Here is a 27156-nt window from a genome sequence, read left to right as displayed (position 1 = left end):
ATACCGTTTCTTTTATTTTAGGTTAGGTTCAGATGGTTCATATTTGGTTAAGTTACACAAACCTATAAAACATATAGCTAACCAAAAATAAGCAAATTAAAATAAATGACCATGACACATTTGGCAACCTTAGTGTAACCAGGAAACCTTCAAATCTGCATGACTGTCACTTGTAGTGAGAATGAGTTGCACATTCAGTGAAGAGAAAATGAAACAGGAACTGCCATGTCTCAACTGAATTATGAACACAGGTACAGGTAATACAGTAAGGAAAGGAACATGTGTGTGCTGCTGAAACACTGTAAAAACCTACATATTTTTGTGAATGTGAGTTAGGAAAAAAAATATACCTCTGATGAGTTTCAAGAGTCTACTCCCAGAGCTCGGCCATGGTGTGGACCCACAGACTACAAACCTGGCTATCCAGTAAATACTTAAGATTGTCTCTTATCTGAAATAACCTGAAGTGACATCCTTAGATATCTACAGCATTACTTATCTGCAATCTCTTAAACTCATTAGGATAATTTTTACCTTAAAATGTCCATTACATATAATATTTTTCACTAACTTCTAATCTCAAGAAAGCCTTTGGAATATAAAAAGTAAATTCATCTGAGACTCAGTGCTCACTGGGAAATTCCACTGATGACCCAGCACACCTGAAAATTGATGAAGCTTGGCTATTCATACTTCAGACATCAGCCTAATCAGTGGTAAATCATGATACTGGGAAGTAACCAATCCTCTCTCTTTCTATAAGCCTCCTCTTTTTTTTTTTATTTTACCCTTATTCTTAATTATGTGGAAACCTATGAGGTGACATTATTAAGAAGAGTACCATGGATGATGTATTTTATTATGTTGGTACACATTAAGATTAAAGTGTTATACCTTGCAATGTGTACATCATAAGGATTAATAATTGTCATATAGGGTATAAATTATTACTCTACAGTAAACCCTCTCACAACACTTAGGACATGTTTCTGAAAATCGGTGCCCTATGAAAATTAGTGCTCCTACCTGGAGTCTACCTGGAGGGTGTTCCGGGAGTCAATGCCCCCACAGCCTAGTCTTTGACCAGGCCTCCTGATAAAAAAGGGCCTGATCAACCAAGCTGTTACTACTGGCCATACACAGTCCAATGTATGAACCACAGCCTGGCTGATCGGGTACTGACTTTAGGTATTTGTCCAACTCCCTCTCAAAGGCAGCCAAGGGTCTATTGGTAATTCCCCCTCATGCCTGGTGTACTCTTAGTGTACTAATGGTGGCCCTACTTTTCACTGGGGGTATATTGCACCATCTGCCCAGTCTCTTGCTTTTGTAGGGAGTGATTTCTTTGTACAGATTTGGGACCAGTCTCTATTATTTTCCAGGTCTAGATTATGATGTATTTCTCTCGCCTGTACTCCAGTGAGTACAGGTCAAGTGATTCCAAGCGTTCCCAGTAATTAAGGTGTTTGACAGAACTTATATGCGCAGTAAAGGTTCTCTGTACATTTCCTTGATCTGTGATTTCTCCTGCCTTGAATGGAGATGTTAGTGTACAGCAGTATTCCAGCCTAGAGAGAACAAGTGATTTAAAAAGGATCATCACTGGCTTGGCATCCCTTGTATTGAAGGTTCTCATTATACATCCTACCATTTTCATAGCAGATGTGATAGTGACACTGTTATGATCCTTGAAGGTAAGATTCTTTGACATTAACATTCTCAAGTCCTTCACACTACTTTTAAGATTTTATTTTAACACACCAGGCATCTCCCACCGAGGTGGGGGGTGACCCAAAAAAGAAGAAACATTTTCACAATCATTCACTTTATCCCTGTCTTGCCAGAAGCATGCTGATACTATAGTTCAGATTATAGGGGAAAAAAAAAACACTAACATTCCTCACACTTCCAAATTTGCAAAACTGCTATTTTAATAGTTTACTAGGTAAAAATTACAGCAGTTTATCTAAACAGATGGACTTTCAGTTGTTACTTGAGGCATCCAAAGAGCTTGGAGAACCTGGGAGTTGGGAGCAACATTCATGGCTCCATGAGCAGATTGTGAAAATTGATGGAGAGTATTACCCAAGTTTTATATGTTACCTAATATTGTTTTTTATATTTACAATGTGCATTATCAAGTTTTTTGTAGCCCGCTATTAAATTTGGATACATCCTCACAACTGCATTTACTAGAAATTGCACTATGTGATGTCATATACATGCAACACTTTTAAATGCTTGCATATCACTCTGTAGTATACTGTACTTCAAGCTTTTAAGTGATCATCCTATTATACTTCATGCTATTTATTTTTTCATTCTTTATTCAAATAGCCAGAAGGTAATGATGTTACGGCATTTATATGTACCACTGAGCACTTCTTTATTAATATCAACAAACAGATTACAGTGCCATTTTATTGGCATCCTAGCCCAAAGGAACTACATGCAATGTTTAGAATTCGCAAAACAGGTGAAATATTCACAAACACTAATCTCTGGTCGAAGGAGACATGCATGTTTATGAACAAGAACACAATCGATGCAGTAACTCAAATCAAAGATATTTACTCTCCACTCTGATAATGTTACTTATGTCATAAGTAGCATGGTTTGTTATCTAACTAGATGTAAATGTCATAACTGCATTAATGCATCTTATCAGTGTACAAGAGTCTTATGTGTAAATGATTTTTCTATTCAACTATTTCTCATTTTAAAATTTAAATATATTTTAACACAGTTAAACAGCATCCACAGTACCATAAGAAGGCATGTCTTCAATGGCGGTTACAAGTGCAGAGTGCTGTCTGCGAGCTTCCTCCAACACCTCAGCAACCTGCGTGAAGGCATCCAAGACAGCTAGTCCCATGGATGGGGGTGAAGTAACTTGGTGTGTACTGCTGCTATTATTACTCCCTGGTGTACGGTGCTCTCGAGGAGCCAGTGGCGGATGATTCTTGAAAAAAAAAATTATCAATATCTTTATACTGAACATTGAAATCCTTCCCTCTAAATATAACTGAAAAATAGTCTTCAGTATAGTAACAATTCTAATTATTCTATTACATAAACAAAATTAAAATAAGTGAGTATCCCACCATTTCAGTCTGATAAAATTAAGCTTTTAACATACCTTTACGATCTGATCATACAGTATTAATTGCCCAGTAACAGAAAAATCTATTAAAAATAATGATACAGCCAAACATGCAGCTCAGTAAAATATATCCCTGCATATACATTTGATTGGCTTGCTAAGTTTTAGCTTCTACATAAAATATTTAATATCTAGTGCTTGAATAGGGTACTTTTCAAGATTAAGCTATATAGTCACCTTAAAACAACTGTTGACAAATAGCCACACTGTCCTGGGGCTCCCTAGTTCACTAAACAACATTTCACACATTACAAGATGGAAGAGCCATTTTCTGTATATTTTACTGCAATTCTGAAAAATCACTAATCAAGGTACATGATCTTTGACATAAAAAGTCAAATTTTTGCACCATAAAAAATCTGAGTATACAATGAATCTTTCAAACCTTGGGGCTTATAAAAAAAATTAAAAAAAAATTTCACTGTACTGTATAATATACCTGACTTTAAGAAGACTCCTTTAAATATGCCTACAATACTTAAGACAATATTTAAGAAAAATTAATCTATAAAGAATCAAGCCAAAATACATACATGAGCAATAGCCCGTGTATGCATCTCGGCTACAACTCGTAGTCGATTGAGCCACATCTGCCGGTCCCTCGTGTCAGTGGCTCGTAACTTGTAAGATTCCCCTGCAGCTGGAGATACAGTGAAGGTATATGAATCTTCATCACTTGGAGAAATAACAGCTCCTGCCAACTGGATGCTGCCACGAGCTCTTTCATGTTTGTCGCTTTCACTCTGAAAATTAATGTAACTCAAATTTGTTAATGTTATCCATACAAATCTACAGGATAATATATATAGTAATATAGCGTCTCCTCACTTAACGACAGAGTTCCGTTCCTAAGACCACATCAGTAAACGAATTCACTGGTAGTGGATTTGTGTCAACCATCTTTGATATTGTTTTAGTGTCATCTCTGCACCATTTATAACATTTTAGTATATTTTTAAATGTTTATACAGCAGTGTACTGTATATTGTAATAAACAGAATAGAGGAATCAGCTCTAATATACATTATTTAGGTATGCCTACTGGTCAGAGAGCCCGTCCTAAGTCAGAGTCATTGATAAACGAGTATGTTGCTAAGTGAGGAGAGGCTGTAATAATAATAATAATAATAATAATAATAATAATAATAATAATAATAATAATAATAAAAATATATCCCCATAACAAATTTTGTTTCAGATTTGGGTTCAATTTGCAGTTCAGAAATCACATCTTCGCAGTATGATACTTCACTTTTTATTTAGTTTTTAATTTAGGGTTAGTTTTTAATTTAGGAGTGCCAAGCCTCTGAAAAAAAAAAAAAGAGATCACTAATTAAATCAGTTCATGGCTTGCCTATCAGTGCAAATGTTGGATGAATGACAACCACATACAAGGAATCCCACAAATCAATAAGTATGGCCATACAATACTTTTTTTTTTTTAATGAACTAGTCATACCCCACTGAGGTAGCATGACCCAAAAAAGAAAAACACTTTCACCATCATTTACAAATAATCACTGTCTTTGCAGAGGCACTTAGATACAACAGTTTAGATATCACTCCATTCAGCCATAGTACTACGGCTTTGAGGTCATGTCAGTGCCATAGTTGAGGTTACTATCAGTGCCATAGTACTATGCCATGAGGTCATCTCACTCAGATAAGCTGTGAGAAGTAAATCTGATCCTAGATATGAAAGAATGGGTCTATGTGATAAGTGTGCACCATATAAAAAAAATCCTGCAGCATGCAGCGCACGAGAAAAAACTGCAACCATGTTTTTGGTTTAACCCTTTGACTGTTTTCGACGTATAAAAGTGTCTTACGAGCCAATGTTTCTGACGTATATATACTCAATAATTCTAGCGGCTTCAAATCAAGTGGGAGAAAGCTGGTAGGCCCACATGTGAGAGAATGGGTCTGTGTGGTCAGTGTGCACCACATAAAAAAAATCCTGCAGCACACATTGCGTAATGAGAAAAAAAAAACTCTGATCGTTTTTTTGGAATAAAACGCCGACTTTGAGGTGTATTTTCGTATAGTATTTATCGTTGTATTCGCGTTTTCATGGTCTTAGGTGATAAAATGGAAAACATATTACAGAAATAGAGATGATTTTCATTACTTTTACGATGAAAACGACCTTGAAACTGAGCTCAAAGTAGCGGAAATGTTCGATTTTTACCAATGTTCAAGAGTAAATAAATCACACCACATGTCCAATACACGTCAACTGGGGAGTCTAATATTCTTTCACTAGTGCACTGATATTATTTATACCATTTTTACAATAATGCAGTCGTCTGCATAACAGTAAATTTTGTATTTTTTTGTATGAATAAAAAATCAAAATAGAAAGCAATAATAATATAAGAGGGGCCTAGAGATGTGACTAACGAACAGAGCATATGTTATTTTAGTGCCACGAATGTCTACCTTGTTTATTCTGGACCCTATTTTGAAATTGGCATCTTTTTTATTTTGCGTGAAATTGGCCAAATTGCCAATTTCTGACCACCATATTGGGTAGTCCAAATTAGTAAATGGGAGGTTTCTTGTACTCAGCTGATAGATAAAATGGAGTTCTAAAGAAATAGCTATGAGTTTGGTCAACTGGAACAATGGAATTGGCTGAAAATTGGGCTCAAAGTCGGCGAAATCGCCGATACGCATATGTCGCCGAGACCGCTAACTTCGCGGGAGCATAATTCCACGAGTTTTCGACCAAATTTCGAACTTTTGGTGTCATTACCATCGGGAAAAGATTCTCTATCATTTCATAAGAAAAAATAATTTTTTTTTTTTCAAAAATTGAGCGACATAGAATGACAGTTTCAGAGAGGGGCCTGAAACAGTCAAAGGGTTAAAACAGTGGCTTTGAAATGTATTTTTGTATGGTTTTTATGGTTGTATTCTTTGTTTTTTGGTATCTTTTGATAGAAAGAAAGATATATTACAGAAACAGAGATGATTCTGATTGAAAATAGCTTGAAATTGAGCTCAAATTAGTGGAAATGTTTAAATTTTGCCGATGTTTAAGGGTAAACAAATCAAGTCATACATCTAATACACGTCAACTGGTGGGTCTAATATGCATTCATGAATGCACTGATATTAATTATACAATTATTACAATATTGCATAACAGTAAATCTTCTATTTTTTGTGTGAATAAAAATTCTGTGTGAATAAAATATCAAAATGGAATTCATGTGTAAAGCCTGGGAATGTAACTGATGAATAGAGGAAACATAGCTTTAGTGCCAGGAATGCCTGCATTGTTTATTCTGGACCCTATTTTGAAACTGGAAAATTGTGAAATTTATGTGAAACTGGCCAAATTACCAATTTCTGATCATTTTAGTGAATAGTTGACATGGTTGATTACGCAATTTCTTGTGCTCAATCAATAAAATGGAAGACATACTAGAAAAATAGCTAAGAATTTGGTGGACTGGAACAAAGTAACTGGACTAAAATGGGACTCAAAATGGACAAAATCGCCGATGCATAAATATCGCTGATGTAGAAAAATTTGCAAAAGCGTAATTTCATCAATTTTTAATCAAATTTCGTACTTTTTGTCTTATTACCTTTAAAAAAATATTCTCTACCTTTTCATAAGAAAAATACTAATTTTTTTTTTTTTTTTTAAATTCTTGGACATTGTGGACAAGTTTTGGATCAGGGTCTGGACAGTGAAAGGGTTAAAGTGTAAGCACTGTACTTCCCACCTCCAGGACTCAACTCCAGCTAACAGGTTTCCCTGAATCCCTTCACATATTACACTGCTCATACTCCAACAGTTCATCAGGTCCCAAGAACCATTCGTCTCCATCCACCCCTATCTAAAATGCTCACAAATGCCTGCTGCATGTCCAAGCCCTTTGCATACAAAACCTCTTTTACCTCCACCCTCCATCCTTTCCTAGGATGACCCCTACCCCTCCTTCCCTCCCAGTTATCCTATTTTGATCCATCCTCTCTAAATGACTAAACCACCTCAACAACCTCTCTTCATATTTTGCTACATTCCTCCATTTCTGGTGTCTTAAGCTGAAATCACCCAACAGCAAGATGTTTGGGGCAGGAGTTACGAGATTTTCCAGACAGTGGTAAATTTTCAAAAGTTGTTCCTGGAATTGTTGGGAAGCTGCCTCAGGAGGCTTGTATACAACCACAATGACAAGGTTTTGGTTTTCAATTTTTACTGCCAAAACTTCAACTACATCGTTTGAGGTGTTTAGTAGTTCTGAGCAGATGAGAAGCTCTGTGAAGTACAGGCCAATCCCCCTCCCCTTGTTGCTGTTTACTCTGTTACATCTGAATAGTTTATGACCTGGAATCCATATTTCGTTGTCAAAGTGATCCTTTATGTGGGTCTCTGTGAAAGCTGCACACATTGCATTTGGCTCTGTGATGGCTTTAGACCCTGTATATTTGCAAAAATAAATGTAGTCACATTGATGCTATGTAGGGAGGATTTGTTTGCTGGCACTAATATCTGTTGTGCTGGAGTGGAGGCCATTGACTGTGTCTCCTCTCCAGAGGTGTTCTGAGTTGGTGTAAGATTTCTGTCATTTCTTACCAGCTTTTTTTTTTCCTTCCTAGCACTAAAACACCTCTGGCTCTAGAGTGGTTGTGGCTACCCTGGTTTGTTTCCCATGATCTAAGTGATCCGTATCTTCTTGTCCCCATTAGGCAGTATGCCTGACAGTATGTGTTGCAGCATTGCCTTTCATGGACCGAAGAGTAACACATTTCAGGGTGAAATACATTACAAGAAGAGTTGCATTCTCCTGTTGTTATGCAGGCACCGCATTTTTTGAGATGGTCAAGCTGCACATCTCACCTGTTCTTCCAGATATTCCATGCCTACAGATACCCAAGGCACAGAATTTGCATAGATTTGATTTCTGTTAGCCAGGATTTTTTGTGGGTGTGCTTCCTACTGGTACATTTTTTCTAAATCCCCACTATCAACAGCACCTGTACTAACAGCAGTGCCTCCACTAATTTTTACTGGTAATGTATCAATACTACTCCCCAAAGCATCATCCCCTTTTTTTGTCATCTCCAGTAGTAATGCTATTTTGTAACTCTGGAATTTGCATATCTTTGTCTATACCTGTTTCTCCAGCACCAGGACCCCTATCTCCATCTGGTACAATGACTTTCATTTCTGCATTCTTACAAGTACTGTCCTCCAAGACAGCTTTATCTGACCTTTTACTTACCAACTGTTATACAAGACTGTCAAGTTTTCTAAGAAGGATATTTTGGTGTTTCTGTTTTTCAGTATAGATGTAATTTTTCAGTATAGGTGTCTAACACTTGGGCAGACCCAAAAACATTTTCCTGAATTAATATCATTAGTGGATGATTGATGAATGCCTACACATGATCCACAAGACTATTTTTCACAGAAGTTGCACATAACTCACGTGAGATCTTGCTTTATTACTGCTGCAGATTACACAAATTTTCATGGTATTTTTTTTTCAATGTTTGATATACAGTATATACAGTGGAACCTCTACTTACGAGTTTAATCCGTTCCATGACCTTGCTCGCAGCTGGATTTGCTCGTTTACAAAGTCAAAGTCAGTTTTCCTCATTTAAATTAATTGAAATGAAATTAATTCGTTCCAGTGGAATTCCAAGCATGAGAAAATACTTTAATAATTTCCCTAATATCATCTCTAGAGCTTATTTATCTATCACAATTCATGTAATATGACATAATAAACAATATTAATAACATAGAAACATGATATATTCACTAGAATGAATAAAATACATGTCATTAGGTATGTGGCTATTGGTGGTGACAGCAGCAATTGTTGTTGGGGTTCATAGGCCCACCACAGCGACCGTTTCTGCTCCTGTCAGACAGAGTGACTTATAAGTGCTACACTCTTGATGCTTCACTTAACTGCTACACTCTTGATACTACACTTTATTGCTACACTATTAATTTTATTATTATTATTATCACACTGGCCGATTCCCACCAAGGCAGGTTGGCCCGAAAAAGAAAAACTTTCACCATCATTCACTCCATCACTGTCTTGCCAGAAGGATGCTTTACACTACAGTTTTTAAACTGCAACATTAACACCCCTCCTTCAGAGTGCAGGCACTGTACTTCCCATCTCCAAGACTCAAGTCCAGCCTGCCGGTTTCCCTGAACCCCTTCATAAATGTTACTTTGCTCACACTCCAACAGCACGTCAAGTATTAAAAACCATTTGTCTCTATTCACTCCTATCAAACACGCTCACGCATGCCTGCTGGAAGTCCAAGCCCCTCGCACACAAAACCTCCTTTACCCCCTCTCTCCAACCTTTCCTAGGCCGACCCCTACCCCGCCTTCCTTCCACTACAGACTGATATACTCTTGAAGTCATTCTGTTTCGCTCCATTCTCTCTACATGTCCGAACCACCTCAACAACCCTTCCTCAGCCCTCCGGACAACAGTTTTGGTAATCCCGCACCTCCTCCTAACTTCCAAACTACGAATTCTCTGCATTATATTCACACCACACATTGCCCTCAGACATGACATCTCCACTGCCTCCAGCCTTCTCCTCGCTGCAACATTCATCACCCATGCCTCACACCCATATAAGAGCGTTGGTAAAACTATACTCTCATACATTCCCCTCTTTGCCTCCACGGACAAAGTTCTTTGTCTCCACAGACTCCTAAGTGCACCACTCACTCTTTTCCCCTCATCAATTCTATGATTCACATCTTTCATAGACCCATCCGCTGACATGTCCACTCCCAAATATCTGAATACATTCACCTTCTCCATACTCTCTCCCTCCAATCTGATATTCAATCTTTCATCACCTAATCTTTTTGTTATCCTCATAACCTTACTCTTTCCTGTATTCACCTTTAATTTTCTTCTTTTGCACACCCTACCAAATTCATCCACCAATCTCTGCAACTTCTCTTCAGAATCTCCCAAGAGCACAGTGTCATCAGCAAAGAGCAGCTGTGACAACTCCCACTTTGTGTGTGATTCTTTATCTTTTAACTCCACGCCTCTTGCCAAGACCCTCGCATTTACTTCTCTTACAACCCCATCTATAAATATATTAAACAACCACGGTGACATCACACATCCTTGTCTAAGGCCTACTTTTACTGGGAAAAAATTTCCCTCTTTCCTACATACTCTAACTTGAGCCTCACTATCCTCGTAAAAACTCTTCACTGCTTTCAGTAACCTACCTCCTACACCATACACTATTAATGCTACACTTAATTGCTACACTCTTAATGCTACACTTTGCCACTGCTGTTTCATGTTGTCTGCCACTGCTACCTCATGATATCTGCCACTGCTGCTTCATGTCGTCTGCCACTGCTGCTTCATGTTGTCTGTCACTGCTGCTTCATGTTGTTTGCCACTGCTACCTCATGTTGTCTGCCACTGCTGGTTCATGTTGTCTGCCACTGCTGCTTCATGTTGTCTGCCGCTGCTGCTTCATGTTGTCTGCCACTGCTGCTTCATGTTGTCTGCCACTGCTGCTTCATGTTGTCTGTCACTGCTGTGTCGTGTTGTCTGCCACTGCTACTTCATGCTGTCTGCCACTGTTGCTTCATGCTGTCTGCCACTGCTGCTTCATGTTGTCTGCCACTGCTACCTCATGATGTCTGCCACTGCTGCTTCATGTTGTCTGCCACTGCTACTTCATGATGTCTGCCACTGCTGCTTCATGCTGTCTGCCACTGCTACCTCATGATGTCTGCCACTGTTGCTTCATGTTGTCTACCACTGATGTCACCAAAAAATTGAACATTTCTGCTATTTTGAGCTCAATTTCAAGGTACAGGTCTCCCTCAACATTCGCGTTTTCAACTTTCGTGGGCTTCACACATTCGCGAATTCCCAACCTCTAAATTCCCAGCTGCCAAATCATACTTAAATTTCCCGCCACCTGCGAGTCCCTACTACCCTCCCTTGGACCCCCGCAACTGGCAGCCAGCCCTCCCACCACTGTGTGTTGAGTGTTTTGTTTGTTCATTATTTGCTATTAAACTACAGTATAAATAATGTCAACCCATTCATGACTGCATATTCGAATGGCTATTCGGACAGGTATTGGACGGTGATATCATATGTTTACTCTTGAACACAGCAAAGAATCAAACATTTCTGCTACTGCTAATAATAGTAATAGTAATAGTAATAATAATAATAATAATAATAATAATAATAATAATAATAATAATAATAATAATAATAAATACGATAGAACTAAAGAAGGAAATTGTACAAAAATACGAGGGTTCAAGCAATAGTGGAGGGAGTGGTTGACTCATCGTCAGTGTGGCTTCGTTTATGCTGAAGTGAGCATTAGTCTCCGTGCTCTTCCAAACATTTCACAATAATTCATTGTGTTTGGTGCTTGTAGATTGAGTGCGGCTGGAGTGGTAGAGGCAGTGGTTGAGGCAGTGGTTGAGGCAGTGGTTGAGGCAGTGGGTGAGGCAGTGGGTGAGGCAGTGGTTGAGGCAGCAGTTCAGGCAATGGTAGAGGCAATGGTAGAGGCAGTGGTAGAGGCAGTGGTTGAGGCAGTGGTATTTAATAACATATATATTATTAATAATAATAGTACAGGTTGGCCATCACTAATCCAGCATCACTGGGACCTGTAGTGTGCCGGATTAGTGAGTTTGCCGGATTATAGACTGGTTAGGTTAAAATACACTTAATTAACCTATCAAAAGAGACTCTTTCTGCTAAATCTTCTCTTTTTCATCACTGCTTTCTCTTCCACTGGCTTGCTGCTGTGGATTTACAACCATCTGCACAATTTATGAGTCAGTATAATGATGAAATTTGAGTCAGTATAATGATGGAATCTGAAATTATGCTAGCTGAAATTAGTGTTGGATTACTGATGGAACTGGATAACTGGTTGCTGGATTAGTGATGGCCGACCTGTACATGTTATTATTAATAACATGTATTATTATTATTAATAACATGTATGCTATTAAATACCACTGCCTCAACCGCTGCCTCAACCACTGCCTCAACCACTGCCTCAACTGCTGCCTCACCCACTGCCTCAACCACTGCCTCAACCACTGCCTCAACCACTGCCTCAACCCTGCCTCAACCACTGCCTCAACCACTGCCTCAACCACTGCCTCTACCACTGTCTCTACCACTGCCTCTACCACTGCCTCTACCACTGCCTCTACCACTGCCTCTACCACTGCCTCTACCACTGCCTCTACCACTGCCTCTACCACTGCCTCTACCACTGCCTCTACCACTGCCTCTACCACTCCAGTCGCACTCAATCTACAAGCACCAAACACAATGAATTATTGTGAAATGTTTGGAAGAGCACGGAGACTAATGCTCACTCCAGCATAAACAAAGTCACACTGACGATGAGTCAACCACTCCCTCCACCTATTGCTTCGACCCTCGTATTTTTGTACAATTTCCTTCTTCAATTCATGGAAAGCATATAAATCTATCGGGTAAGGAAGGCAGGATAGGGTTCGTCCTCGAAAGGGTTAGAGAGAGGGGGTAAAGGTTTTGTGGGCGAGGGGCTTGGACTTCCAGCAAGTGTATGTGAGCATGTTAGATAGGAGTGAATGGAGATGAATGGTACTTGGGACCTGACGATCTGTTGGAGTGTGAGCAGGGTAATATTTAGTGAAGGGATTCAGGGAAACTGGTTATTTTCATATAGTCGGACTTGAGTCCTGGAAATGGGAAGTACAATGCCTGCACTTTAAAGGAGGGATTTGGGATATTGGCAGTTTGGAGGGATATGTTGTGTATCTTTATATGTATATGCTTCTAAACTGTTGTATTCTGAGCACCTCTGCAAAAACAGTGATAATGTATGAGTGTGGTGAAAGTGTTGAATGATGATGAAAGTATTTTCTTTTTGGGGATTTTCTTTCTTTTTTGGGTCACCCTGCCTCGGTGGGAGACGGTCGACTTGTTGAAAAAAAAAAAAAAATGTTATTAAACCATAACATGTATGTATTTAGTACAATTTATGACATTTTCATGTATTTTATGACTGTTCATGGTTCAACAAGTTAAGGAAGCAGTATTGTATTATATTTCTCTACAATATATTGGGGCATCAAACATTCACGATTTTTCAACATTCCCGAGGCTCTTGATCCCCAAACCCTCATGAATGTTGAGGGAGACCTGTACTTTTCATCATGAAACCAATTAAAATTATATTTATTCTGTAGTATATCTTCCATTCTATCACTTAAGACCAAATAAAACAAGAATACAACCATAAAACCCATACGAAAATATACCACTAAGGGGAGGCTAATTGCCGAGAAGTGAACTCCGTTATTTATGATCCAATTTCTTTCATTTTTGGTGTATGTTAAGAAACATCTTTTCATCATACATTGCCCAAGTTTCAATAAGATAGTCCAACAAACAACTGAGAGCCAATTCCCTAGATCAAGAGCAAGAGCCCCCTCACCAGTGTCAGTTAATTTCCCTTGAGGCCCACTCGCATCTGGAAATTTTGCTCGCGTCTAGAAGCAAAAAATCGACCGAGCAGCTGCGCGTATCTGGAAAAACTCGCACGTGGACCCACTCGTAAGTACAGGTTCCACTGTACTTTTATAGATTATTTATAGTTTCAGTGTCCCATACATCAAACTTTACTCCTGGTACACTTAACCCTTTGACTGTCGCGGCTGTATATATACGTCTTACGAGGTACCGTGTTTGACGTATATATACTCAAATTCTAGCAGCTTCAAATCGAGCAGGAGAAAGCTGGTAGGCCCACATGTGAGAGAATGGGTCTGTGTGGTCAGTGTGCACCATATAAAAAAAATCCTGGAGCACGCAGTGCATAATGAGAAAAAAAAACTCCGACCGTTCTTTTTTAATTAAAATGCCGACTTCGTGGTCTATTTTCGTATAGTATTTATGGTTGTATTCTCGTTTTCTTGGTCTCATTTGATAGAATGGAAAACATATTATAGAAATAGAGGTGATTTTGATTGATTTTACTATAAAAAGAACCTAGAAATGGAGCTCAAAGTAGGGAAAATGTTTGATTTTTGCCAATGTTCAAAAGTAAACAAATGGTGCCATTGTCCAATAAATGTCCAACTAGCCATTCTAATATGCAGTCATGAATGGGTTGATGTTATTTATACAGTTATTACAGTATTGCAGTAGTCTGCATAATAGTAAGTCTTCTATTTTTTGTTTGAATAAAAATTCAAAATAGAAAGCAAGAGTAATATCAGAGGGGCCTGGAGACATGACTGATGAGCAAAGAAAATGTTATTTTAGAGCCAGGAATGTCTGCATTGTTCATTCTGGACCTTATTTTGAAATTGTTATATTTTTTAGTTTTCGTGAAATTGGCCATATTGCAAATTTCTGACCACATTATTAGGTAGTTGAAATCGGTAAATGGGCAGTTTCTTGTACTCAATCGATAGAAAAAATGGAGTTCTAAAGAAATAGTTATGAGTTTGGGCGACTGGAACAATGGAATTAGCCAAAAATAGGGCTCAAAGTGAGTGAAATCGCCGATTTGTAAACAGCGCCGATTTCGCTAACTTCGCGAGAGCATAATTCCGTCAGTTTTCCATCAAACTGCGTTTTTTTGGTGTCATTACAATCGGGAAAAGATTCTCTACCATTTCATAAGAAAAACTATTTTTTTTTTTTTAAATTTTGCAAAACCAGGAGACACCTCAGGATAGGGGGTTGCGACAGTCAAAGGGTTAACAGATCTCCTAGGCAGGCTAGCTAATGTAAAGGTCTACTGGTAAAAGTACAATGGAACCTTGGTTTTTTTTTTTTCAACAAGTCGGCCGTCTCCCACCGAGGCAGGGTTACCCAAAAAGAAAGAAAATCCCCAAAAAGAAAATACTTTCATCACCATTCAACACTTTCACCTCACTCACACATAATCACTGTTTTTGCAGAGGTGCTCAGAACACAACAGTTTAGAAGCATATACGTATAAAGATACACAACATATCCCTCCAAACTGCTAATATCCCGAACGCCTCCTTTAGAGTGCAGGCATTGTACTTCCCATTTCCAGGACTCAAGTCCGGCTATATAAAAATAACCGGTTTCCCTGAATCCCTTCACTAAATATTACCATGCTCACACTGCAACAGATCGTCAAGTCCCAAATACCATTCGTCTCCATTCACTCCTATCGAACACGCTCATGCACTCCTACTTGAGGTCCAAGCCCCTCACCCACAAAATCTCCCTTACCCCTTCCTTCCAACCTTTTCGAGGACGACCCCTACCCCGCCTTCCTTCTCTTAGAGATTTAAATGCTCTCCATGTCATTCTACTTTGATCCATTCTCTCTAAATGACCAAACCACCTCAACAACCCCTCTTCAGCCCTCTGACTAATACTTTTATTAACTCCACACCTTCTCCTAATTTCCACACTCCGAATTTTCTGCATAATATTTACATCACACATTGCCCTTAGACAGGACATCTCCACTGCCTCCAACCGCCTCCTCGCTGCTGCATTCACAACCCAAGCTTCACATCCATATAAGAGTGTTGGTACTACTATACTTTCATACATTCCCTTCTTTGCCTCCATAGATAACATTTTTTGACTCCACATATACCTCAACGCACCACTGACTTTTTTTCCCTCATCAATTCTATGATTAACCTCATCCTTCATAAATCCATCCGCCGACACGTCAACTTCCAAGTACAGTGGACCCCCGCATAACGATTACCTCCGAATGTGACCAATTATGTAAGTGTATTTATGTAAGTGCGTTTGTACGTGTATGTTTGGGGGTCTGAAATGGACTAATCTACTTCACAATATTTCTTATGGGAACAAATTCGGTCAGTACTGGCACCTGAACATACTTCTGGAGTGAAAAAATATTGTTAACCGGGGGTCCACTGTATCTGAAAACATTCACTTCTTCCATACTACTCCTCCTCAATTTGATATCCAATTTTTCTTCATCTAAATCATTTGATACCCTCATCACCTTACTCTTTTCTATGTTCACTTTCAACTTTCTACCTTTACACACACTCCCAAACTCATCCACTAACCTTTGCAATTTTTCTTTAGAATCTCCCATAAGCACAGTATCATCAGCAAAAAGTAACTGTGTCAATTCCCATTTTTGTATTTGATTCCCCATAATTTAATCCCACCCCTCTCCCAAACACCTGAGCATTTACTTCTTTTACAACCCCATCTATAAATATATTAACCCTTAAACAGTCCAAACGTATATATACGTTCATGCGCGTAGCGCCCCAAACGTATATATACGTTTTCTTTGTCATTCATTCAACATTGCCACAATAAGCCTGAGTCACCTAGACATGAGAGAATGGGTGTGTGCACTCACTTGTTCCATATTAAAATAATTGGGGATGCCTGGGTACCAAATGCTCTTTTTTCCTTTTAAAAGAAAATATTTCTTTTTTCCTCAAAAAAATTGGGGCGCTACGCGAGTGAACGTATATATACGTTTGGACCGTTTAAGGGTTAAACAACCATGGTGATATTACACATCCCTGTCTAAGACCTACTTTTACCGGGAAGTAGTCTCCCTCTCTTCTACACACCCTAACCTGAGCCTCACTATCCTCATAAAAGCTCTTTACAGCATTTAGTAACTTACCACCTATTCCATATACTTGCAACATCTGCCACATTGCTCCCCTATCCACTCTATCATATGGCTTTTCTAAATCCATAAATGCAATAAAAACTTCCCTACCTTTATCTAAATACTGTTCACATATATGCTTCAATGTAAACACTTGATCTACACATCCCCTACCCACTCTGAAACCTCCTTGCTCATGCGCAATCCTACATTCTGTCTTACCTCTAATTCTTTCAATAATAACCCTACCTTACACTTTTCCTGGTATACTCAGTAAACTTATTCCTCTATAATTTTTACAATCTCTTTTGTCCCCTTTCCCTTTATATAAAGGGACCACTCCAACACTATACCCTCCCCTGCTTTTAACATTTCTGTCATGATTCCATCAGTTCCAGCTGCTTTACCCCCTTTCATTCTACATAATGCCTCACGTACCTCCCCCACACTTACATTCTGCTCTTCTTCACTCCTAAACGATGGTATACCTCCCTGGCCAGTGCATGAAATTACCGCCTCCCTTTCTTCCTTAACATTTAAAAGTTCCTCAAAATATTCTCACCATCTACCTAATACCTCTCTCTCCCCATCTACTAACTCCCTTACTCTGTTTTTAACTGACAAATCCATATGTTCCCTAGGCTTTCTTAACTTGTTTAACTCACTCCAAAATTTTTTCTTATTTTCATTAAAATTTCTTGACAGTGCCTCTTCCACTCTATCATCTGCTCTCCTTTTGCACTCTCTCACCACTCTCTTCACCTTTCTTTTACTCTCCATATACTCTGCTCTTCTTATAACACTTCTGCTTTGCAAAAACCTCTCATAAGCTAACTTTTTCTCTTTTATCACACCCTTTATTTCATCATTCCACCAATCACTCCTCTTTCCTCCTGCCCCCACCCTCCTATAACCACAAACTTCTGCCCCACATTCTAATACTGCATTTTTAAAACTCATCCAGCCCTCTTCAACCCCCCCACTACTCATTTTTGCACTAGCCCACCCTTCTGCCAATAGTCGCTTATATCTCACCCGAACTTCCTTCTCCCTTAGTTTATACACTTTCATTTCCCTCCTACTTGTTGTTGCCACCTTCCTCTTGTCCCATCTACCTCTTACTCTAACTGTAGCTACAACTAAATAATGATCCGATATATCAGTTGCCCCTCTATAAACATGTACATCCTGGAGCCTACCCATTAACCTTTTATCCACCAATACATACTCTAACAAACTACTTTCATTACATGCTACATCATACCTTGTATATATATTTATCCTCTTTTTCATAAAATATGTATCACTTATTACCAAATCTCTTTCTACACATAGCTCAATTAAAGGCTCCCCATTTACATTTACCCCTGGCACCCCAAATTTACCTACTACTCCCTCCACAACATTTTTACCCACTTTAGCATTGAAATCCCCAACCACAAGTACTCTCACACTTGGTTCAAAACTCCCCACACATTCACTCAACATTTCCCAAAATCTCTCTCTCTCCTCTACACTTCTCTCTTCACCAGGTGCATATACGCTTACTATAACCCACTTTTCACATCCAACCTTTATTTTACTCCACATAATCCTTGAATTAATACATTTATAGTCCCTCTTTTCCTGTCATAGCTTATCCTTCAACATTATTGCTACTCCTTCTTTAGCTCTAACTCTATTTGAAACCCCTGACCTAATCCCATTTATTCCTCTCCACTGAAACTCTCCCACCCCCTTCAGCTTTGTTTCACTTAAAGCCAGGACATCCAGCTTCTTCTCATTCATAACATCCACAATCATCTCTTTCTTATCATTTGCACAACATCCACACACGTTCAGACTTCCCACTTTGACAATTTTCTTTTTCTTATTATTTTTAGTAATCTTTACAGGAAAAGGGTTTACTAGCCCATTGTTCCCGGCATTTTAGTTGACTTTTACAACACGCATGGCTTACGGAGGAAAGATTCTTATTCCACTTCCCCATAGATATAAAAGGAAAAGTAATAAGACCAAGAACTATTAAGAAAAAATCAAAGAAAACTCAGATGAGTGTGTATAAATAAACATGTACATGTATGTGTAGTGTGACCTAAGTGTAAGTAGAAGCAGCAAGACATACCTGTAATCTTACATATTTATGAGACAGACAAAAGACACCAGCAATCCTACCATCATGTAAAACAATTTATTTATTTATTTATTTATTTATAATTTGAGCAATTACAGGCTTTTTGTTTTACACTCACTTGGCAGGACGGTAGTACCTCCCTGGGTGGTTGCTGTCTACCAACCTACTTGGTACTCGAACTTAATTCATTCCAGAAGGCTGTTGGAGTGCTGATCTGTTTGGGTACCGAACAAATTTTTCCCAACCAATTTTCTTTTTGGATGGCTGTTATCACTAATCTTCTCAGGTCCCATGGTGACTTGTTTATACATAAAACTAAGAAAGTTTCCAAAACAGTAGGTATCCTTTCCAAGATATGATACTATGTATGCCAACAGGTCCTCCTTATCTTATGTCACTCTCTAATATGCCCTTACCTCACCTATGGTATTTGTGCTTGGGGATCTACCATGGTCAATCACCTCAAACCTTTAACCCTTTCAGGGTCCGTCCCGTAGATCTACGGCTTTACGTTCAGGGTCCAAACCGTAGATCTACGTCATGAGCTCAGCTCACTCTGATAAACTGTGAGTGGTACATTTGGGCCTAGATATGAGAGAATACATCTATGTGGTATGCGTGCACCACATAAAACAGATCCTGCAGCACACTCTGTATAATGAGAGAAAAAAACTGAACTCGTGATTTTTCGATTAAAACAGCAACTTTGCAGTGTTTTTTCCTATGTTTTTCATAGTTGTATTTGCGATTTCTTGGTCTCATTTGATAGAATGGAAGACATATTACAGAAATAGAGATGATTTTGATTGGTTTTAGCACTGGAAATGGCTTGAAACTGAGCTCAAAGTAGCGGAAATGTTAAATTTTTGCCGATATTCAAGAGTAAACAAATTTATTTATTTATTTATTTAGTAATTTAAGCATACATACAGAGGTACAAAAAATACAGGTAAGAGCAGCATGCCAAAGCCACTTATATGCATAGCATTACGGGCTGGCTTAAAATTAACTTAAGATTAACTAAGCAATGATGAAATCAGTGATAAAACATTATTGTAAACAGATAACTATAAAGCACAAATGAGTATTACAAAGACAGGTCATATGGTTGCTTGCATTGCTGTACATTCAGTCGAATGGAGTATTCTGTTAGGTAGTGTATTTAAAAAAATAATAAAGTTAGATTGGGTCCTAGGTTTAACATTTGTGTGATATAATTGTGAGTAACATATAGGTGGTGGGTCTAATATACATTCACAAATATGGTAATGATATTTATACATTTATTACAGTATTGCATAACAATAAATCTTCTATTTTTTTGGTGTGAATAAAAAATCAAAATGGAATTTATTTGTAAAGCCTCAAAACATAACTAATGAACAGAGGAAATGTTAGTTTAGTTCCAGGAATACCTACATTCTTTATTCTGGACCCCATTTTAAAATTGGAATATTTTGAACTTTGTGTTAAATTGGCCAAATTAGCAATTTCCGATCACTTTATTTTGTAGTTGAAACAGTTGACTTGGCGATTTCTTGTGCTCAATTGATAGAACAGAAGTAATACTAGTGAAATAGCTAAGAATTTGATTGACCGGAATAATGTAATTGGCCTAAAATGGAAGTCAAAGTCGGCAAAATCGCCGATTCGTAAATATCGCTGACACATCAAAATTCGCGAGAGCATAATTTCGTTAATTTTCCATCAAATTTCGTACTTTTTGTTTTATTACCTTCACAAAAAGATTCTCTACCATTTCATAAGAAAAAATAACAAATTTTTTGTTTGAAAATTCTTGGACACTGGGGCACCACTTCAAATTTGGGCCTTGGACCCTGAAGGGGTTAATAACCCAACAAAAAGCAGCAGTGAGGATGATCACAAACTCCAGTACCAGACAACACACCCCACCTCTCTTCAAAAACATGAACTTACTTAATATCCATAACATACAGACTTATTATTGTGCCTACTACACATACAGAACATTAAACTCCAATATCAACCCTTCACTCAAACTTCTAGACAGCTTCAACAGAACACACAGGCATAACACAAGGCAGAAAACATTTTTTGATATCCCTCGTGTCCATCTCACACTTTGCAAAAATGCAATGCACATAAAGGGCCCTAAGAACTGGAACTCTATGCTTGAAGCACAAGAGGTCCCCTCCCCACAAATCAGTTGAGGATCATACTCAAAAATCATCTCATCTTTCAATAACAAACCTACCCACACCATGCTAAACCCCAACCAAATTCAAAGCAACTCCCATAAATACTTTATTATCCCTTAACTATTAAGCCATTTTTACTAATAATTAAGTTTGTATCACTAATTGTACTAACACGTATTAATAACAAAGTAAATGAACTTAATTACAAACTTAAAAATGTATGACTGATTGTTTCATAAATTGTACTACCTCATATTAATAATAAAAGTGAAATAGAATATAGTGGTACCTCGGGATATGAACAGCTCAAAACTTGAATTATGTACAGTGGACCCCTGGTATTCGATGGCATCAGTATCCGATAAATCCGGTATTCGATTCATTTTAACACAAAAATTTCACCTCAGTATCCGATCGAAAACCTGGTATTCGATGCGATTCGTACAAGATGTGTCCACGTGTGGCCTGAACTGCCCCGTGTGTGCCAGTGTTTACAAGCCAGGCAGTGTGCGTGCATCTAAGGATACATTCGGTACATTCCATATTATCACTGTTTTTGGTGCTTGTTTCTGCAAAGTAAGTCACCATGGGCCCCAAAAAAGCTTCTAGTGCCAACCCTGTGGTAAAAAGGGTGAGAATTAGTATGGAAATTAAGAAAGATTTTGAAGGGTTTGGGGCTAACCCTGAGAAGCCTATGCCAGTTGTGGAATCCATTGTGCCTACTTCAAAAATTAAGGAAATGTGTGCAAAGTGGGTTGAACTGCAAACCTTTATGGATGAAAAGCACCCTAACACAGCTATTGCAAGCCGTGCTGGTGACTATTACAATGGCAATGTTGTGGCCCATTTTAGACAAATCTTAAAGGAACAGGAGGTACAGAGCTCTATGGACAGATCTGTTGTGCGACAGAGGTCCAGTGACTCTCAAGCTGGTCCTAGTGGTATTAAAAGAAGAAGGGAAGTAACCCTGGAAAAGGACTTGCTACCTCAAGTCCTAATGGAAGGGGATTCCCCTTCTAAACAGTAATAACTTCGACACTCTCCCCTCCTCCCATCCCATCAATCATCACCAGATCTTCATTAAAGGTAAGTGTCAATTATTCTATTGTTATTATTCTATTGTTATTGTAATTATTCTATTGCATTAAACTTAATATTTCATGTGGTAAAATTTTTTTTCATACTTTTGGGTGTCTTGCACGGATTAATTTGATTTCTATTGTATTTCTTATGGGGAAAATTGATTCGCTTTTTGATATTTTCGTATTCGATGAGCTCTCAGGAACGGATTAATATCGAATACCGGGGGTCCATTGTAAGTGCTTTTGTAAGTGTATTTTTAGGGGTCTGAAATGGATTAATCTAATTTACACTATTCCTTATGGGAACAAATTCGTTCGGTATCGGCACTTGAGCAGCCTTCTGGAATGAATTAAGTTCGTATCCCGAGGTACCACTGCATTCATATTCTACCATTGTATAAGAACCTAATTTCATACTTAAAAATGTAAGATTGTCATAAATTGTACTACCTCATATTATCAATACGTAGAGTGAAGATTGACTGTTTGTATTCTACCACTCTTCACCTGTCTAGACTTAAGTAATCTATAAGTATTAGGTTAAGTCTGCCCAAAATGCCTAGGCATGATAGCAGCTTTCTTTGTTCCATTCATACTATATGTAAATGCACACTGTAACCTTAACAAAGAAATAAATACGTATTTTATTTTATTTTATAAAAAAAAAAAAAGTGAAGAAACATAAAAATAGTTTACAACAAAGTTCTGGCAGGTTGTGTTTGTTTGGTCGAGTGCCGAGCAAATGGTCGACTACTGAGCGAATTTTTACCGAACAAAGAGTTCGAATACTGAAATGTTTGAGTAGGAAGCTCTTTGAGTACTGAGGTTCCACTGTATTTGACTTGCCTGTTGGGTGAACTGGCAACTGCTGGCACCTCTTTTACAGCCTGAGATTTTGGCTTTCACTTTCATATGTCACTATATTTAACATTTTCAAGATTTTTTCTAAATTCCCCACACCAAATATTAATGGTATCACTGCTGTTAACTATGAAGAACAACTGGTAGAAGTTCTGTTATATATACGGCACCACTGACAACATTTCGGATTTCCACAAAAACTGTGCACTTTTTGTACTTCCACAAAAAAATTGTATTTTTTTTTTTCACTCCACCACACTGAATACTAAGGTGTCACTGTTATTAGCTATGGTAGTATGCCTACTGTAAGGTATACTAGAAGAGTATTTACTTTCTGTTATGTATATTGTGTTCATTGACAAATTACAATTTTTATCATATTGCCACAAACTGAACACTTTTTGTATTTCCACAAGAATGTACAACTTTTCGTATTTCAGTAAAAAAGTACTTTATGATATCACTATGACTATATGTAAGATAGACTAACAGATGTAGGAAGATTATTAAAAAAATGAACCTACTTGCATGGTAGAATCCTGGCAATTGCTGGTAACTATTCACAACTCAGGTTGCTGCTCTACTTATCACTTCTTTCTTGTTTAGCATCACATTTATCTTGATATACCTTATCTATACACTATGGTACCACTATGACATACACTGTACTGGCATCATTGGGACTGTAGTGTGCCAGATTAGCGAGTTTGCTGGATTACAGAATAGTTAGGTTAGAATACACTTAATTAACCTATCAATAGACTCTTTCTGCTACATCTTCCTCAGTTTCATCACAGCTTTCTCCTCCACTGGCTTGCTGCTGTGGATTTACTACCATCTGCACAATTTCTGAGTCAGTATAATGATGAAATTCGAAATTATGCTAGCTGAAATTAGTGCCGGATTACTAATGGAGCTAGATAGCTGACTGATGGAGTAGTGATGGCCGACCTGTATTTATTTGCACACAGAGGTATTGTACCTGTATAAAAATAAGAATTAACACAGTTATGCAAAAAAAAAAAAAAAAATCATACAATCACTTACCAAATAATATTCCAATGTTCCAACTTCAGGATTAAGAATAAACCAGCGTGCCTGCCAACCCTTGACAACATTGGTAAATTTTATCAACTGGCCCTCATATGGCTGACGCAGATGCTCATCCATCTCACTGTCCTGCAAATATAAATTATACATTTGTTTCAAAGAAATCTTATGTGTATACTAATTTAAATCTAATCAAATTAAATGAAACAAGTTTATAAGCATCATTTTAGGGAAACCCTATAAATTTGCTCTCTTAGTTGTTCTTTTATTCTAATACGTTCACCAAATGACAGCTGCACAGTACTAGGCCTCATAAAAAATGTCATTTTTTTTTTTCAACATGTTGGCCATCTCCCAGTTGAGACCTTAAGAGTAAGCTAATTGTAACAATGGATTTGGAGGATGTATTATTGTATATGTATATTATTATGGTGCATATATTCAATGGGAAAGTGCTAAACTCAGAAGGGTTATAAAAGTGCCTGGGGAATAGGGAAATGATCAAAGGAGGTGGAGAGTATGGTAGCTTCAATTCCTTGGCTCAAGATTCCCTCACCAGCATCAAGATGCCTCCTTTAACTCTTTCAGGGTCCGTGTCGTAGATCTACGGCTTTACTTTCAGGGTCCAAACTGTAGATCTACGCCAAAATTCTAGCGGCATCAAATTTAGCGCGAAAAGGCTGGTAGGCCTACATGTGAGAGAACGGGTCTGCATGGTGTGTGTGCGCCATAAACAAAAATTCTAGGCGCCTGCATAGAATTGTGGGAATGCCGGTTCAGTTACCTTTGTTCACCATGCCTCGTCACAAGGCAGCTCTCACTCCAAGGAAAATTGGGACTCTCCTCTTCCTATCTGATAGTTCTGACTCTGATGGAAATGGAAATAAAGACAAATCCTTTGGCTTTGATCAGTTAGTGACCGAAAGGAATGACCAGGATATCGATAATAGTGCAGAAAACCCTGACAATCCTCAACCTTTTACCTCTGGTGTGGGCACGCCTCAGTCACATTCAGTTGTACCTCATCGCAAGAGAAAACTATTATTTTCGCATGGCCAGACCTCTGACTTCAGTAATGATGATGATAGTGACGTGGATTGTGATTTTATTGCTCTTGACGATCATTTGAGTAGTGATAGTGAGGAAACATATTCTCCAGTGAAGCGTCAGTATATACGCCACTGCATGTGCTCAGGTAGTGTTCCCTATGCAGTGCCCAGGGGACAGAGTACATCCCGGAGTACATCCCGTTGCCCTACACCAGGAATAGACAGTGAAAGTGAGGATGATGTGGCTACACTTGGCATGGATAGACCACAGGCATCAGTAGGTGGTGGCAGTGGTGATGGTAGTGCCACGGCCATGCATGACTCACCAGCCCAGGCTGGGACCCACGCTGCTGACTCCTCAGCTCAAGGACAAAGCAGAGCGTCAGCCACCAGCCCACCATAACCACAACTACCAGCACAACCAGCTTATGATGTCCAGTATCCACCAGCAAACCGTATCTTGGATTGGCAGCAAAATCCCAATTTTGTTCCCAAGCCCCACCACTTTGATGACTCTCAAAGTGGAATTCTACCTACTTGTCCCCTTGGAAACACTGCAAATGAACTGGAATTCTTTGAACTATTCTTTGACCAGCCCTTGATGGAAACTACTGTCAGGGAAAGTAACAAGTATTTTGAGTACACCATGGCAAATGCGATCATATCACCACAGTCAAGACTACACCGGTGGAAAGAGACAACTGTTGCAGAAATGTACTTGCTTTTTGCAACAATAATGCTTATGCCTCATGTCTATAAGCATAATATAAAATCATACTGGTCCACAGATTGGTTAATTTGTACCCTGGTCTTCAGTGAAATCATCCCGGTGAACAGGTTTATCTTACTGTTACGTATGTTGCACTTCTCTGACAAAACAAGGCCTGACAGAAGTGACAGGTTATATAAGATTAGAAATGTTTTTATGTATCTGAAGCAAAAGTTCAACATGTACTTTTATCCATTCCAGAATCTTGTACTTGATGAGTCTTTGATTTTGTTCAAAGGTAGACTGTCGTTCAAACAGTATATACCGAGCAAGAGGAAACGCTTTGGTATACAACTGTTTGTACTCTGTGACTGTGACAGTGGCCTGGTATTGGATATTGTTGTATACACGGGAAGTAAAACATTGAAAGATACTAGGATGTTATTGGGTATCTCAGGTGATGTAGTGAGAAGCATGATGGCACCTTATGTTGGTAAGGGGCATACATTATATACTGATAACTGGTACACAAGCCCTTTACTCAGTGATTTCTTGCGAGTGAACATGACAGATGTGTGTGGCAGTGCGTTTTAATCATAAACATATGCCCAGGTTCAATGCAGGCACTCGTGGTGAAGAGGTGCAGGTGTTTACTGCCAATGATATCATGGCATTATGGTGGCATGACAAACGAGATGTTACATTGTTGACAACCATTCACCGTAACGAAATGCAAGACAGTGGCAAAGTTGATAGAGTGACTAATGAACGTATTCGAAAACCAGTGGCAGTGATTGATTATACACAAAACATGCGCTTGGTTGACAAATGTGACATGCAGATTGGCTTTGTTGATTGTGTTCGTAAGAGTTACAAGTGGTACATGAAACTCTTCTTCCATCTCATGGACATTTCAATGCTCAATGCATATAATATGTACCAAGTGAAGACTGGCAACAGAGCACTGTATGGTGAATTTTGTTTGTATGTTGTCAGACAACTCTCAATGAAATACCAGGTAACAACACCTGCTATACAAAACTGTCCTCGAACTCCTCAGGATATACCCAAGCGTTTGAGGAGGGAAGGTGATCACTTCATAATACAGCTTCCTGCAACTAAGAAGAAATTTGCTCAGAAGAGGTATGTTGTCTGTTCACAAACAAAACAATGGCAATAAAGATGCAAAGACACTCGGTTTATGTGCGAGGAATGTAAGGTACCTCTGTGCATGGTGCCTTGTTTCAAGGA

General features: G+C 38.5%; 1 protein-coding gene across 1 annotated transcript in view; it reads right to left on the bottom strand.

Annotated features, from left to right (window-relative positions):
- Nucleotides 1–27156, bottom strand: part of LOC128686277 (oxysterol-binding protein-related protein 11) — a 121629-nt gene that overhangs the window by 78398 nt on the left and 16075 nt on the right. Inside the window, exons 2-4 of the mRNA XM_070086001.1 lie at nt 24145–24276; nt 3697–3906; nt 2767–2962 (exon numbers count right to left, since the gene is read on the bottom strand). Of these exons, the coding sequence (XP_069942102.1) occupies nt 2767–2962; nt 3697–3906; nt 24145–24276 (538 nt within the window). The remainder of the gene's footprint in view (nt 1–2766; nt 2963–3696; nt 3907–24144; nt 24277–27156) is intronic.

This window comes from Cherax quadricarinatus, chromosome 17 (genome assembly GCF_038502225.1).
Source record: "Cherax quadricarinatus isolate ZL_2023a chromosome 17, ASM3850222v1, whole genome shotgun sequence".
NCBI lineage: Eukaryota > Metazoa > Arthropoda > Malacostraca > Decapoda > Parastacidae > Cherax > Cherax quadricarinatus.
The sequence above is the reverse complement of the archived record's forward strand: the minus strand, read 5'-3'. Positions and strand labels throughout refer to the sequence as shown.